We start from the raw sequence: 16,936 nt of genomic DNA on the forward strand, positions 1-16,936 counted from the left end.
TGCAATAATTTTCTGAAAAAATTTAGACTATCATGCACATTTGGTCAAATGGGACTACTTTGAGAATGTATTACACTGTAAATTGCCAAATTTCCCCTTGGGCACAAATAAATTTGCTGGCTGCATTCAGAATACAGTGATCTATCAACCTTTCTGTTTTGTTGTGAGGGTGTCACAGAGGATCCACACTTCACCCATCATATCCCCTGTTTAACCTCTTTCCATTTTCTACTGGTCAGGTGTCAATCTACTAAATCTTTGACTGTTACTGATCACAGACAGAGCAAACCAGACTTAGTGACCAACTGTGTAAAATAAAAATATTGATGCATCCCTAACCAGGTCAACCAAGAAAAGGAAATTGTTTTGCTTTTATCCATTGCAATCGATTTTTTTTACAGTAAAAAGCTAAATTGACAAAAAGTGCCATTATAGTTTGTGTATGGCTTTTCTTCTATTGCTATACTGGCAAATATGAGATTGAAAAAAAAATACAGTTTTGAAGGAAATCATTATTTCTTGTTTCCTAATTTGGAGTAGTATCCATTCTATCAAGTAGGTCTACCTATCTATCTATATGCTTTTATCACTATTGTATTATCCATCCATCCATCCATTTTCCAACCCGCTGAATCCGAACACAGGGTCACGGGGGTCTGCTGGAGCCAATCCCAGCCAACACAGGGCACAAGGCAGGAACCAATCCTGGGCAGGGTGCCAACCCACCGCAGGACACACACAAACACACCCACACACCAAGCACACACTAGGGCCAATTTAGAATCACCAATCCACCTAACCTGCATGTCTTTGGAATGTGGGAGGAAACCGGAGCGCCCGGAGGAAACCCACGCAGACACGGGGAGAACATGCAAACTCCACACAGGGAGGACCCGGGATTCGAACCCAGGTCCCCAGATCTCCCAACTGCGAGGCAGCAGCGCTACCCACTGCGCCACCGTGCCGCCCTATTGTATTATGTGTCTAATCAATACATGCTTAAGAAATAGGAAATACACAGCACATAATTGTTCACAGTCCATCCACACACTATCTATCTATCTATCTATCTATCTATCTATCTATCTATCTATCTATCTATCTATCTATCTATCTATCTAAATTACAGATTTATTAAAAGTAAAATATTACAGAGCTTAAATTTACATTATTTACTTGAGTTGACAAATTTCATACCTGAAAAACTTTGCTAATTTACCTTTACTCAAAATCAAATTTCAGGTCCTTCATAAATATTTAATTCACCAATACTGCACCACACAATATTGTGATGACCACATTTTTTTTTAATATGGTCTGCTTTTTTGGTTCAGATGTGTTCAATTGTGTAGAATGGTGCAAATATGCAGCCCAAAAATCAAAGGCAATAAAATCATGTCTTTTGATAAAGTGCGTTCAGCTAAAATACTTTATTCACTAACATAACCACGAAACAAGCACGTCTAACAGCTTTCTACTATTTTTAACAGCTCCTATCACTATGACTAACAGGCACATATTGATTCAAGTTTGGTGCATTCAAAAATGATAGAATTTAGTTGGAATTCTTTAGCTGTTATTTTGTAAGTTCCATACATGCACTAGAAGTGATGATTGTATGAGCAATTGCAAACCTGTAAGATCTTTTTATTAGTTTAATACCAACATGAAATGTACAGATGATCCTTTACCTCACTGCAGTGCTCTATCACCAACATAATCATGGTTTAACTATGCAATCGAAAAATATGTGCTGCTGGCATGAACAGCAGAGCTCAATGATGTTGACCATGTAATCTCCCTCATTCCTTTAGGGAATACTCCACCCAAAAATAATATTTTTTTACAATATATGTTACTTACCCCATTTATTTTGTAGTGATAGCCAACAAAAATGTAAAATGTTATGTTTTCATGCAGAACAAGAGAAAAAGTTTATTATATAATGGATCATAATCGTTACCTGTGTGGTACAACAGCAAAATGTCAATGGAATAAAGGAAAAACTTCTCATGCTACTCGTGTTGCATAATCCACACGTCCATCATCCAGTTGTATGCCTGGTTTTGTTGGACTTTTGGTAGCCTAACAGTCTTTTACTATTTTGAGTGGACTGCATCTTAACAGATAGGCACATATTGAAGTCATGTTTGATGCATTCATAAATGATGGAATTTAGTCGGAACTCTTTAGCAGTTATCTTTTAATTTCCATACTTGCAGTAGAAATGATGGAGGTGCGCGTGATGGCAAACCTCTAAAATCTTTTTCTTAGTTTAATACCAACATGAAATATACAGATGATCCCTTACCTCACTCCAATTACCCACAATCCATTTTGGACCACAGAGCACATCTCTATTGCAAGGAACCTGGAACTTTGGCTTTAGAAGATGTCTGCATTCTGAAAAGGGTAGAGTCTGTTCTTCTTCCTCCACAGTTCGAATGCATAAAACAGTACGTTTTTTGAGACCCGTTTGGCCACAAGTGGCTGAACATGCCTGCCATTCACCAACCCACCATCTGAAAAGAAAGAAAGAAAAAAAAAGTATTACTAAAGTGATGTCTGTTAAGTATCCATGTAAATTTTTGTGGATTTTATGTGACATTGGTTATTTTTCTTAATTTTACGTTATTATTTTTATGATTAATGTTATTTCTATTGGGTTAATTTGTAATTCTATAATTATGCTCTATCTCTTTAGATGCTGTGCTGTTCATTGTTCTTTGCAAGTGGGGCCTCATGGGAGAGGTCCACCCTGATGACACCTTTTCTCAGTTTCCACTCTGGATGTATGAGTTAGCGGAGACTGATGGGGAGCAGATTTTTGTTAAAGTTAAGTGAGCATTGTGTTTTTTGTGTTTTCTCGACTTCTTGATTTATTTTGATGCACTGTTAGATAGATAGATAGATAGATAGATACTTTATTAATCCCAATGGGAAATTCACATTCTTCAGCAGCAGCATACTGATACAATAAATAATATTAAATTAAAGAATAATAATAATACAGGTGAAAAAAACAGACAATAACTATGTATAATGTTAAATATTAACGTTTACCCCCCCTGGTGGAATTAAAGAGTCGCATAGTTTGGGGGAGGAACGATCTCCTCAATCTGTCTGTGGAGCAGGACAGTGACAGCAGTCTGTCGCTGAAGCTGCTCTTCTGTCTGGAGATGATACTATTAAGTGGATGCAGTGGATTCTCCATAATTGATAGGAGCCTGCTGAGCGCCCTTCGCTCTGCCACAGATGTTAAACTGTCCAGCTCCATGCCAACAATAGAGCCTGCCTTCCTCACCAGTTTGTCCAGGTGTGAGGCGTCTTTCCTCTTAATGCTGCCTCCCCAGCACACCACTGCGTAGAAGAGGGCACTCGCCACAACTGTTTGATAGAACATCTGCAGCATCTTATTGCAGATGTTGAAGGAAGCCAGCCTTCTAAGGAAGTATAACCGGCTTTGTCCTTTCTTGCACAGCGCATCAGTATTGGCAGTCCAGTCTAATTTATCATCCAGCTGCACTCCCAGATATTTATAGGTCTGCACCATCTGCACACAGTCACCTTTGATGATCACTGGGTCTATGAGGGGTCTGGGCCTCCTAAAATCCACCACCAGCTCCTTGGTTTTGCTGGTGTTCAGGTGTAGGTGGTTTGAGACGGACCATTTAACAAAGTCATTGATTAGGTCCCTATACTCCTCCTCCAGCCCATTCCTGATACAGCCCACGATAGCAGTGTCATCAGCGAACTTTTGCACATGGCAGGACTCCGAGTTGTATTGGAAGTCCGATGTATATAGGCTGAACAGGACCGGAGAAAGTACAGTCCCTTGTGGCGCTCCTGTGTTGCTGACCACAATGTCAGACGTGCAGTTCCCAAGACGCACATACTGAGGTCTGTCTTTAAGATAGTCCACGATCCATGCCACTAGGTATGAATCTAATCCCATCTCTGTCAGCTTGTCCCTAAGGAGCAGAGGTTGGATTGTGTTGAAGGCGCTAGAGAAGTCTAGAAACATAATTCTTACAGCACCACTGCCTCTGTCCAAGTGAGAGAGGGATCGGTGTAGCATATAGATGATGGCATCTTCTGCTCCCACCTTCTCCTGATATGCAAACTGCAGAGGGTCAAGGGCGTGTTGAACCTGTGGCCTAAGGTGGTGAAGCAGCAGCCTCTCCATGGTCTTCATCACATGTGATGTCAGAGCAACAGGCCGAAAGTCATTCAGCTCACTAGGACGTGATACCTTTGGGACTGGGGTGATACAAGATGTTTTCCAAAGCCTCGGGACTCTCCCCTGTTCCAGGCTCAGGTTGAAGATGCGCTGTAGAGGACCCCCCAGCTCCGATGCACAGACCTTCAGCAGTCGTGGCGATACTCCATACTGTTTTAAGGTTTCTAATTTTTGGATTATATTTTGGGACTCATTGTTTTAGGATTTCCTTTTAGTCAAATCCTTTGTGTTTCTATTTGCTGTTTTTGAGCTTTTTCTATTACATTTCTGTTAATAAATCTTTGATTTATAAAGATTTTCTATTTGCCTCTTATATTTCAAGTTGATGGTTTACAGTCAGCCCTCCTCTTGTGTGACTATTATTGTTACAGTTGTTTTTCCAACTAATTTTTCAGCCTGCTTCAGCTGAAGCCAGTAGGCTTAGTTGGGATAAGGTGAGGCTCTGCTGGACAGACCAGTGAAGATCTTGGCCTCCTTGAGTAGTAGCCTATTTAGGCCTCACACTATTATGTCTTTATGGAAGACCCCACATTATGGCAATGTCTACATAATTCAGTTTTAAAATAGTTTTTATTTGGATGTGGAGCGACCTGAAGATTACAGTTTACAGACACTTTCCATCCAATCTAATGGAGCTTAAGTGAATCTGCCAGGAGGAATACGATAAACTGTCCAAATTAGGGTGAACAAAGCTTGTAGAATCTTACCTGAAAGCACTCAAAGTTGTAATTGCTACTAAAGGTGGTCCCACAAAGAACTAAATTAAGGGTCTGGATAATTAAATAAATGATGATTTTCAGCTTTTGATTTTTAATAAATTTGCAAACTTTTCTGAAAACATGTTTTCACTTTGTGATTATGGGTTATTGAATGTAGACTGATTTGCAAAAATTAGATATTTATCCAATTAAAACTAAATATACACACATGTGTTATTCCACTAAATCAGTCTTTAGGTCCTGAGGACCCACTGAATTACACATTTTCTCATTAGATCTGTGCAAAGACTCTCCACTTCATACCTCCATTTTCAGGCCCACCTAATGATATCATAGAATTCTTTGGTTGAAGCAGCCACAGAAGGGTCTGCAGCCAGGCATTTGTTGCATGAAGAGTCAGAATTATAAGGTTAAACAAAACAGGAATTCAAGGAACAGCAAGGAATAAAACATGAACTAAAGAAAACCACAAATGTGAGAAACTTCAGGGATAAGAACTGACTCTAAAATGTGCTTCAGGCAAAGAACTGCTTTATAAAGTCATTTTAGTAGAATCAGATTAGTGTGCTGCATATGCCATTGCTAGGCAACAACAGGTGCTGCTTTCAGAAAAAGGGTGTGGCCAAAAGCCTTCACTGGGGTGTGGCCTGGCATAAATGCTGTGGCAAAGTATTACTTCAAGCAAAATATGATTGTTTTAAAAAATATGTACCTTTAACACATGAATTAGGTTAAAATAAAGAATGAAATCTATCACAGAAAACTGTCAGTATTATTTAAGATGTTTTGTTCAAAAACAAGTTACCAAATATAAATAACAAATACATTATATGATCAGTTAGTATTAATTGGAAATTGTTTAAGACTTATATTACCTTGCAGGACAGTCTTGATTTTTACACTTCTTTTGCTTGTCTTCTGGTCGTAGCTGGGGATTGCAATAACTTTCTTCCACTACTCCATTTCCCTTCTCTATGCATCTTGCAGGTTGGTGTTGAACTCCTGAAAGTGATCCATTTGTTTACAAATTAATGGTTTCTGCTGTTTCAAAAAACTTGCCCAAAGTAAAACAAGATTTTTTTTCTTTTGTTTTAATGTAATAATTGTAAGATACAGCATCTGATGTGAATTTTTGCATCATGATCTGCCAGTTTTTTCTGGAATTTTCCTGTTGTCTTGTTAAATTTTTAAAAATCATTTCCAGGGGTTTGAAGATCAAGGGAACCTTTATTGACTACTGCAACTTGTTTTTAATGATGTTGAAAATGAATTTCTTTCTCCCATAGTGGCATATTCTTTTCTAATTGGTGCTGAATTGTTAGATGACAGTGGCCATGCCTGGCAAAACAACCTGGAATCTGGGACGTGTGATGGCATCAATGCAATTGTACAAAAGTCAATGTTTTGCATTTTTTGATTGTTTGATATTTCAGATTCTTCCAAAGAAAAGCACTCTTGTTAGTCTATTCCTGTTACAAAAATTCCTTCCTTTCCTTGACTGTGATTAATATCTGGTCAATTGGGCTTTAATTAAGTGTCCCCTTTTAAATATAAAGTCCCTCATTGTTTCCTGAATTTAATTCATAGTTCACACTGTGAGCTTTGTTTCTTTATTTTACATCTTCACGATAACAACCTTTAGCTTCAGGGCGGCATGGTGGCACAATGTTAGCGCTGCTGCCTCGCAGTTAGGAGACGTGGATTCGCTTCCTGGGTCCTCCCTGCGTGGAGTTTGCATGTTCTCCCCATGTCTGCGTGGGTTTCCCCCCACAGTCCAAAGACAAGCAGGTTAGGTGCTTGAGGATGAGTGAGAGATGGAAAGAAAGAGAGATTACAGATTTGAAAAGAAGCAGCTTTTTGTACTGAACAAGTGGATGTAGGGTTTTTATTTTGGTTTGGTTTCATTTTTGTGCCTAATGTTACCCCTTCAATCTAGTTACGCTTTTCTACAATTTCATAATAAATGAGCAAAGAGGTATTAACAGGATCTAAAAAAGGCCCAAAGGATGAAAATTTAGACATTTCTTAAAGTTACAATTGAAATCCAGGAGAAGATGAAGAACTCAAAATTCCTGAAATAATGTTTTTCACTCTCTTTCTAGGTAAGAATGGAAATCACAAGCAGAATCCAGAAGACAGCAGGAAGCAACACCATTTTTAAATGTCAGAAACACATCAGTTGGCCACTTGACCTACTGTATGTCTAATGACCAGGGAACAGTATAAAAGAGGTGCCCCAAAAAGGCAGAGGAGTCTACTTCTGGATGCTGAGGAAGAAGGAACTCCGCTGAGAACTCGCAGGGAGCGTTTTGTAAGATTAAAGGAGGGACCCTACTCTGTAAACTAAGCGAGAGGCTTTAAGTGAGCCTAATAATAACAGGTGAAAGATTTTAGTTTATACTGGCAACAAAGAGCAGCTCTGTGAACTGAAAAAAAAACAGGATTCAGAAGGAAACCTTATTTACCTGTCTATTGATTTTTTTTTCCTTTTTGAAAAGACATCAATAAATGCATCCCACATGCTGGTGATGGAATCCTTTCTTAAGGATTCCTTTCCTATTCTAGTTGGCTAAGTACCCTGTAGTGGTCACATTTATCACAAGTATAAAGTTAATACATGTAATAAATAAGTTGAATTATGTAATCTGACATTTACCTTACAATAGGAAATCAGTATCAGAGCACTGGGGCCATTTTTACATCAGGCTTAAAAAAATAAATAGATAAAAGTATTAGCTTATAGTATATTGTATTGAATATTGTGCTGACAACTTACATTAGCCATGGATAAATCACCCATGTATGAGCTGACATTACATCATCAGTGGCAGGAGCACCTATATAAATGGCAAGCCAGCAAAGTCTCATGTTTTTCCAAATGCAGCAAAAGGTGAGTGGTCCTTTTAAGGATAGTGAGCCACCTCAAAGAGCCATGTAAAGAGCAGAGAATCCATCCATTGCGGCACTCAGCGCCAGCGTTACATTAATAGGCAGCAGAGCACCAGGTACCTCGGACACTCAAAATGGGAACTGAAGCCTAGGGTGGTACATTCTCTATGTGCTCTGGTAATTTTTGATGGGATTTATGAGTATTTTTTTCTTTGATTTTAATCTGTGGCTCTCTACTGTTTTTGCTCCTGTTACTTGGATTTTGTATTGGGGCAAGCCTAATTTTTGCTCCTGCAAACTATTTTGCTGCATTTTCATATTCCTCTAATAATCAATTTTCCTAAAGTTTTGTTTGTTGCCTTGCTCTGTAAAAGCCAAGGTTGGAAGGTGATGCCCATACTTTGTGGGACATTTTGTGTTTTTCGGGACATTTCATAGTGTGTTTTATAACAAAAGGCTGAAATGTGGAGAAAGATGTTCAGAGTAAGGATGAGTGAGAGATAGAAGAATGAGAGATTGGTGGTTAGAAAAGAAATGTCTTTTTATACTGGACAAGTGAATGTAGGTCTTTGTTTTGGTTTGGTGTCATTTTGGTACCTTGAGTCACCTCTCTATTCTGGTTACAGTGTTTCACTATTACTTACCTAAAGAGCAAAGAGGAATGAGCAGGAGCTAATAAAAAGCCCAAAAGATGAACATTTAGACATTTCTTAATGTTACAGATGACTTTGCTTCCTCCAGTGTGTCTAATCTGGAAATCCCAGGAAAAGATGAAGGACTCAAGATTGCTCAAATAGTGTTTTTCTCCCTCTTTCTAGGTAGGAATGAAAAGCATTGGTATAAGCCAGAAAACAGCAGGAAGCAACACCATTTTGAAATGACAGAATCAAGAGGCAACACATCAGTTTAGCACTTCACCAAAGTCAAACTACCCAGGGACAGTATGGCTCTTTGGAGGAGTTGCTGAGCGAGTCTTGAGATTCAAATCAGTAATCTGGGGTGCTGTTTGTAGCAGCTGTAAAGGGAGAAGACAGCTGAGAGATTGCCACCTCTGCAGCTCCACCACCCCTCTGCTAAGGCCCATTAGACTGGGTGTGCGGACACTGATGGAGCTTCAAGCTCATGGAGTTGGGGAAAAGTGTGATAGACTGAGTTGCCACTGACCCCAAGTGAGCTGTGAGAAGCAGGGCTGGTGATAAAAATGTGCAGGCAAAGGAAAAGGCAGATTGTAGCGGCGTTGTGAAGTGGTAGTGGAGGAAGAGTCTAAAAGCTGAGATCCAGACCTGGGACGCATTTTCCAGCTCCAGTTCAATTAAGGAAAACACTAGCCAAAAGAATGGAACCTCTGCATCTCCACCTAAGGAGATTCGCCTGCTTGCTTACAACTGCCCAGTGTTGATGGCACAGCATTCAACATCCCAGGTGTGCCATTTGACAACACTGCACTCATGATCCCTACTGATGTGCCCTCGTCACCAGCTACACGACTGAAGCGAAAGAGAAGACCATGCTGCCATTTCAATTAGTTTGTGTGCCGTTGCAAGGAGTTGGAAGTGGTCACTGGTAACAACGACTTCAATGGGAGGGATATGTAATGGTGCTGTCAAGTTACTTCAGTACAGTAAAACCTTGACTATCCGTCCGGGGTCAGGTCTGAGGCTGTGTCGCATAAGAAAAAAGACAACAGAAAAGCTACTTTAAAAATGATATAAAGTAGATTAGTTTAGCAAATGGTCAAATTTATTTATAAAACAAAGTTATATTAACAAAATATAGTATAGTATTAACAAAATTAATTAATTCGTATAATATTGTAATGACCAGTATAATAAGCAAATACAACTCAGAGGTACTGGAGTTTTTTACGTTTTACTTGGAGTCTTCGTTCCATAACAAACGGTGTTCTGTCTTATATTCCATTAACTGGGTTACGGACCGCACCTCCAAATCAATGAAAGAAAGCTTCCCTTACAAATCAGTTTATCTGCTGCCACTCAAATTCTATCCTTCTCTATACCCCAAACACTCCTACTTATTGTATCCTGACTCCCTGCTCAAAGTTTCCTTCCGCCACACTTTCCTTTCCCTCCTAACTTCTGTTACTCATCTCCTAAGAGGTGTGTCTGTCCCTTACAGAATAGAAGCCCTTCACCCATCACTTACACAGCATTCCATCCTTTCTGCTCCCACACAGCGGATCACAAACTGCCTGCACATCACAATATATTAACAAAACATAATATAACAGAATGTAAAAAGAAAATGACAGTACAGAAGAACATTAAAATTAACACAGAATAACATTACCGTAAGTGGTATCCATTTTCGACATGTTTTTCAAATTTTGACAGCATCACCCTTTATATTGTTTACTGTTGTTCTTCCGAATTGGTAAATTAAAGCAATACTTGAAGCACTTTCACTGCTTCGTAGACATTTAATCATTTGAATTCTTTTGACAATTCAAACACCACATGTTTAAGTTTATCATCCAATCTATAGCAGATTAATTATAACAAAAGAGAAAAGCTACGAAACGTTGTTAAAACTGAAGCTACATAACTGACATTGTGATTTCAAAATGTGGCATGACACATGGTGCTGGGGAAGAACACTACGCACTAGCAGAAGGGAGAGTTGTTCCAATGTGTACAGCTTGCAGCGTACCACACAGCAGTAATATTACAATAATAGGTAGGTGCTGGGGTGGCCAATTTTTTTTTTATTTGGCCCTGATGTCAACAGAGACTGACGGTGAATCCAGTGATTGAAAATCGATGTGTTACTGTATGAGCTGGCATTACATCACTAAAGGCATGGATGCCTATATAAATGGCAAGCCTATGCCAAAATTCGAGCAGTCCTTTGAAGGACAGCGAGCCACCTCAAAGAGCCATGTAAAGAGCAGAGAATCCATCCACTGTGGCGCTCAGCATCAACACTACAATATGTTTCTCCCAATGTATATGACTAACAATTGTTCATCTCCTGTTAAATGTTTTATCAATGTCTGATAAAAATGGAAACAATAAGGAAGCACTGTACAACCAGTCCACTTTCTACAAAATAACAATAACATCCATATTTGGAGATAACAAAAAAGAACCTAACCTTTCCTTAGCTGAGCTTGATATTTGGTGGGATTAAGGGGCAAAGAAAACTCAGGCAAAATTGATTAAAACATATAATTCAATCCCAGAACCTTTACTTTTCATTATCACATATATGGGCCAATTTGGAAATACCTATGTCAGAAAATATGAAAAATGTTTCATAAAATAACTTGCAAATACTGTATCTCTACCAACTGTACACTATCAGATGTCTAAAGTTTTTGCCTCCATCTTAAAAAAATAAGGAAACATTGAGCAAGTAAAATTGACCCAACAGTTTTCTCTCCTTCGGTCTTCACTAATTTATAAATATTGTATTCAATAGCTGATTATACATTGAAATCCAAGCTGTGAATTTCAGCCTACACAGTATCTGTAAAATGTATTCACCCCTTGGAACCTTTCATATTGTACTTTTATGCAATAATAATATTGAATCACGTTGTGTTTAATTTGCTTTTTTTTTTGTATTTTTAATTAATTTACACCACTTTGCAGAGATCTGTTTTCACTTTGACAGTAAAAGAGTCTTTTTCTGTTAATCGGCGTCAAAAAGCCTAATTAAATTCACTGTGATTCAAGGTTGTACAACAATAAAATGTGAAAACTTCACTGTATACCGAATATATAACCTCAAATCATTCATCTCTAAGACATACAGGATCCAGCCCCCATGATCCAGAATATGATTAAGTAGTTTTAAAAATGTTCTGTACTCTTTGATTGAGATGACATGGCTCTGCTTTGTTAGAAAGCAAAAGATCCTCAAAAAGAAAAAAATGACTGACATTTGAAGGGAGAGACATTTTCTAAGCATCCCCTCTCAGGGAAAAAAATAAATCAGCTATTGTGAACCATTTCTGAAATAGTATAATGAAAAATTAGTAATATGCAGCACAAAATGCACAAAGGAAACAGAGGCGTATCTATGAGGAGGTCCCCTTATGGATGGCAATGTCTGATGAAGCATAAACAGAATGCATTTCTGTGAATTCATTTTCTATTGATTTCATTTACTTTGGCATGAGTTCTGCCTCAACAATGAACAAAAAAATAAAAAAATCAACCTACTGTAAGTGGCATAAGCTCTAATGATGGGAGAGCTCAAAGAAAATAATGCTTTCATATCAAATTATTGACAAGCAAAACCTACCAAAATGAGGTTTCTTCCAACAAAATGAAATAACACTGGGCTACATAATCCAACTGATAAAGTCCTCCTAAAATTTTTCAGCAGGCACCTAATACTCCACACACCAATTCCTTTTGGAACCTAGCTAATTCAGTTTAGGGTCACAGTAGAATTAACTAACACTAGGCATGTACACACACCCCCCTAAAACTCCCCCCACTCACACTGAGCCAATTTAGAGTTGTCAATTAAACAGCTTTGTACTCCTTTGGAATGTCAGGCTAAAACTGGAATACCCAAAGAAAAAAAATGTGGAGACAAGGAGTACATGGATGATCCCTGCCAGAAGTGATGGGGTACTTATTCCAATCCAGGACTCTGAGGGTGTGAGGTGGCTAAATTATCACCTACATAAAAAACTGCAAAACTGTTTAAATTTAATTGTGAGTTAAATTGTGGGTTATTTGTAAAATATACACGTACAAGTATCTTCATCCTATGCTGCACTTGGAAATTTTGGAAACAGATGAAGGGCAACTGAGTAAGTTTACTATTAATAAAGTATTGTCATGGCAAATACTGACCATTACTTTCATAAATGACTGTTTTTGGTAAGCTTTGGAGCCAATAACAGATGGCCAGTAATACCTTACAATTTCTCCACCACCATGCCTTAATCTCTGACCGGCTCAGAGAATTAAACTTTTGTTTGTACTCAAGCAGAGAAAGCCCAAATATGTAAAGGGAACCTAATCCAGATCTTCAAAATTCTCAAAGTCATTGTAGAGTAGATCCAGCTGAATTCTTTACAACTTAACACTGAATGACATACTGTACATGAGGACACCAGTGGAAAGTAAAACTGAAGTCAGCCAGTACTTCTTTGCTTAAAGAGTTGTGGGACTCTAGAACAAACTACAGAGACATGGATTTGAAGTAGAAACCTTGACAACCTTTAAAAAGAATCTGGATGAGATATTGGGACCGCTTAGCGATTAGCTAAACAAACGGGCTTGATGGACTGAATGGTCTCATCTCGTTTGTTAACTTTCTTATGTTCTTAATATATCACATAATTAAGCAAGAATGAGAATGTAGTCTTACGTATGTCATTTAGCCTTGGAACACCATAGTGGTGCCTGGATTAGTACAACTTGGACAATCAAATGTATTTTGTATTGAACTAAGACCTATTGGTATGATTTAACTGAAATGTCAAACTATAGACACACTACCAATCAAAGATAATTACCGTATATATTCGCTTATAAATCGGGTCTTGAAACCCAAAAAATCTATCGTAAAATCAGACCCTGACTTATATGCCTGTTCAAAAATATGACACTTCATTTTTTTGTATCTTTTTGCTTCCTCCAATCTCGCACCAGTTTCTCAGACACATCGAATTTTGTTGCAGCAGCGCAGTTACCAATTTCTTTCGCCACTTCAACGACTTTTAATTTAACACTTAAACCACCCGGAACCGGCTATAGTTGGTTCCCAATGCAATTTGCCAGCATGCCGGAGCTGAGTATATTCGGCAAAGTACATTTGTTGAATGCCGCAACTGGCTAAAGTCAGTTTCCAGTGCAATTTGGAAGCACGCTGAAACCGAGTATATGCAGTGACATACAATCAGCAATGTACGTTCATTGAACTCTGCAACCGGTTATAGTCATGTCTCGGTGCAATTTGTCAGCACGCCGGAGCCAAGTATATTCAGTGACGTACATTCATTGAACGCTGCAACTGGCTATAGTAGCTTCACAGAGCAATTTGCCAGCACGCCGAAGCTGATCAGGCAGTGCCATATATTCGTTGAGCAGCCAGCTCATGACCACTGCTGGGTCCAGCAGAACTGCAACAATACTGGCCCTGGGATTCAGCCACTGCACTAGACTAGCCTGCAAGCATCAGTGCTTATCTCTGTGTGCTTGCGTGCAGCCAGTTCAAGCACAGTTGGCTTGGTGATTTACTGAATTTCATCAATGACGTCAGTTGCTCCTTGTACATATAATAATTGATTGTTGCAGTAGTTTTTTTTTTTAAGTTTTTACAGTTCATTGGCAGTGTGTAAAATTATCAATGTTGCAGTAATTGTGATTCTTTTTGCATGAAAAAAATATGTGTTCCATTAAAATGTCATATTTTCTTTGTGAATTATGACATTTTGTTAAAAAGTGCAGCAAAAAAGTATTTGGCGTCCAGGGGTGCATTAACCCCCAAGTATGTGTCAGTTTAAGGGTTGAAACCAGCTTCATATTTTCTTCTGATCGAATGCTCCATCGTAGATAAGGGATACTCTTACGATAAAGGTGTATGAGGGTGTGAGATACCAAAAAACACAAAACAGTGCAAACGTCACTTCGGAATAGTTTGGGTATTACCGTGTGGTCACGTAGGCACAATGCATAGAAAAAAAAGGCAGTATGGTGGGCATTAGCATATCATAATCTCTTGGACCAATAGCGTCAGTTTTCTGCATTCGACTTATACGACCGACATTATGAAATACCGGAAATTATACGGTAAAATCAAGTTCTGACTTATTCGCAGGAGAACTTAAACGCGAGTATATATGGTAACACAGAAATCAAAAATAAAGCCTTTAAGAACAATTTGGATGAGATATTGGGGCAGATTTGCCTTTTGCTAATTAAACAAACTTGATGGACTGAATTGTCTTTTCTTGTTTTTTTATGCTCTTATGATCTATTCTAATTAAATAACAAGGGGTGCTGTCTCATTTTGGATCTGACTAGTTAAGGGCTGCACTGTTAAAATGAAAATGAAGGAAATCTTTTTAAGCTGGTGTGCTGTTGGACACCTAGAAAGTAGAAGGTTCTACCTGTTCCACAAGTGGCAGAGCAGTCCGTCCATGCACCAAGCTTCCAAATGTATTCTGGTTCCACAATTTCATTTCCATTGGTCTTTTTGATAGTGTATTCATATTCCACTCCTGGGTTTTGCTCTTGAAAAAGAAGCTTAAAATAATGAAAAAAAAAATATTTTGAATATATGCAAGTAAAATATAGATAATTAGATGTTATATGTTTTTCTGCCAGGCTACCACACCAGCCTCAAACTGCAATTAGTATCTTTTTACTCATATTTATTTGAGATTTACAGAAAAAAAGAGAGAACAGAGAGAAATCACATATAATATAATGAAAGCTCAAGGAAGGTTACATAAGCCATACCCCTTAATTGTCCCAGGGGAATGACCACCCCTTGGTTTTGGTTTCAGAAACCACAATAAGCACAAAGGTCTGTTCACTTTTTTGGTCTATACTTATTCAGAGTCCTTACTATGTTCTTCTCATGTTAATCCAATCATTATGAAATAATTCTGAAAAGCTTAATATGCAGTAGGTCATGCAGAATGATTTCTGGAGCTCACAACTGTGTCTAATGGTGACCCTAACCTTACATTACAATTTTGATTGTAGACCTGAGTATCCCACAGCTTTGATTCTTGCTCCATTCATTCACACTTAGTAGTCTGTTATGGAGATGCAAATGAAGTCTACAACTTGTGGTCACCGTCAGAATGACCTCAGAGTAATTGTGTCTGTGGTTAAAATACTTCCTCTCTTCTCTTATCTCTAGTTTAGAAAGTGTTCAAGGCAAAGTCGCGAAGTGGATTCAAAAGTTTATTTACTCATTATAGAATAACCACTTTTTAAACTTAAATTCTTAATGTTCCAAAAGCAGAAGCAAACCAAATGGATGTGAAAAGAATACAACCTGGATAGATAGCAGCTCTTTTTGCTCAATTTGCCTAGATAGCAAGTGGTTCTTTTTATCTTACTAAGGGGCTTCACCCGCCAACCCCTGTGTTTGGTTAATCGGATATACAATTTTAAAAGCTTTTTTTTCTTTGGAATTGTTTAAATTTCATTATTTTCACTTTTACTTTAAAGCTTCATTAAAAACAATATTTGGAATTACCTTTTCTTCAAGATCGCATTATATTTTGATCCCGTTTTTGGAGACACGTTGTGACAACGCAATGTATAACTGCCCGTGAGTGAATATTGTTTCTGTTTCTCTAATAAATAATTCCTAATGTTTGTCCCTGTTATTTGTTAATTGTCATAGCAAAAGCTATTCATACGGTAAACTGTAAAAATTTTAATACGAAAGGCATATCACAATCTTCTTTGGTGTCTAATGTTATTGGCGGAATACATGCATTACCTTTCTTGTCACCTGTAATTAAAATTTACATTGCTTCTCCATGATCATAAATATACACCTGACCGAATTGTGTTTTCTTTGAAATTAAACTTGTCATTGCTTTAACTGTTGCGGGACCACAGATTCTCGTAGCGTATGGTCCATTATTGTATAAATCCACATTTTGTGCACTGAATGATGCAAAAGCGAAAAGACTTTGTTTTCCACTCTTTGCCTTTTATTTCTGACCTCGATTTGTTCTGCTATTTTTTCAATTACACCTGGTTCTGATGATTAATTACCTTTAGTTTGCGCTAATGCAATCTTTACTATCTTTTTTTTGATACTGTAGCGACTGACGTAATAAAGTGTCACAAAAGTTTTACTTGAACAATCGCTGACTTCATAACCCCAAACACAACTTTCTAGCACCCTCTCCAACCCCTCCTTCCCCGGGTCTCACCCCCCCCCCCACCACATCAATCAATACCCCGCTATCAGTCTTCCGTGCTGTACTCTGCCCTCCCTCAATCAGACCTAACAGTCACTTAAAACAAAAAAGGCTTCAATCTGGCTGGGATGCTACAATACTTTCGAATTTTACTGCTTTTTATATTCTGTACCCATTTCTCTGCACTACTCTTTCTTCTTTGCTTAGTTGTTG

General features: G+C 38.2%; 1 protein-coding gene across 1 annotated transcript in view; it reads right to left on the reverse strand.

The window, feature by feature from the left end:
- Positions 1–16,936, reverse strand: part of adamts12 (ADAM metallopeptidase with thrombospondin type 1 motif, 12) — a 381,209-nt gene that overhangs the window by 192,352 nt on the left and 171,921 nt on the right. Inside the window, exons 13-15 of the mRNA XM_051928108.1 lie at positions 14,942–15,077; positions 5,835–5,961; positions 2,312–2,522 (exon numbers count right to left, since the gene is read on the reverse strand). Coding sequence (XP_051784068.1) covers positions 2,312–2,522; positions 5,835–5,961; positions 14,942–15,077 — 474 coding nt within the window. The remainder of the gene's footprint in view (positions 1–2,311; positions 2,523–5,834; positions 5,962–14,941; positions 15,078–16,936) is intronic.

Source organism: Erpetoichthys calabaricus, chromosome 5 (genome assembly GCF_900747795.2).
Source record: "Erpetoichthys calabaricus chromosome 5, fErpCal1.3, whole genome shotgun sequence".
In the NCBI taxonomy this organism is placed as follows: Eukaryota; Metazoa; Chordata; class Cladistia; order Polypteriformes; family Polypteridae; genus Erpetoichthys; species Erpetoichthys calabaricus.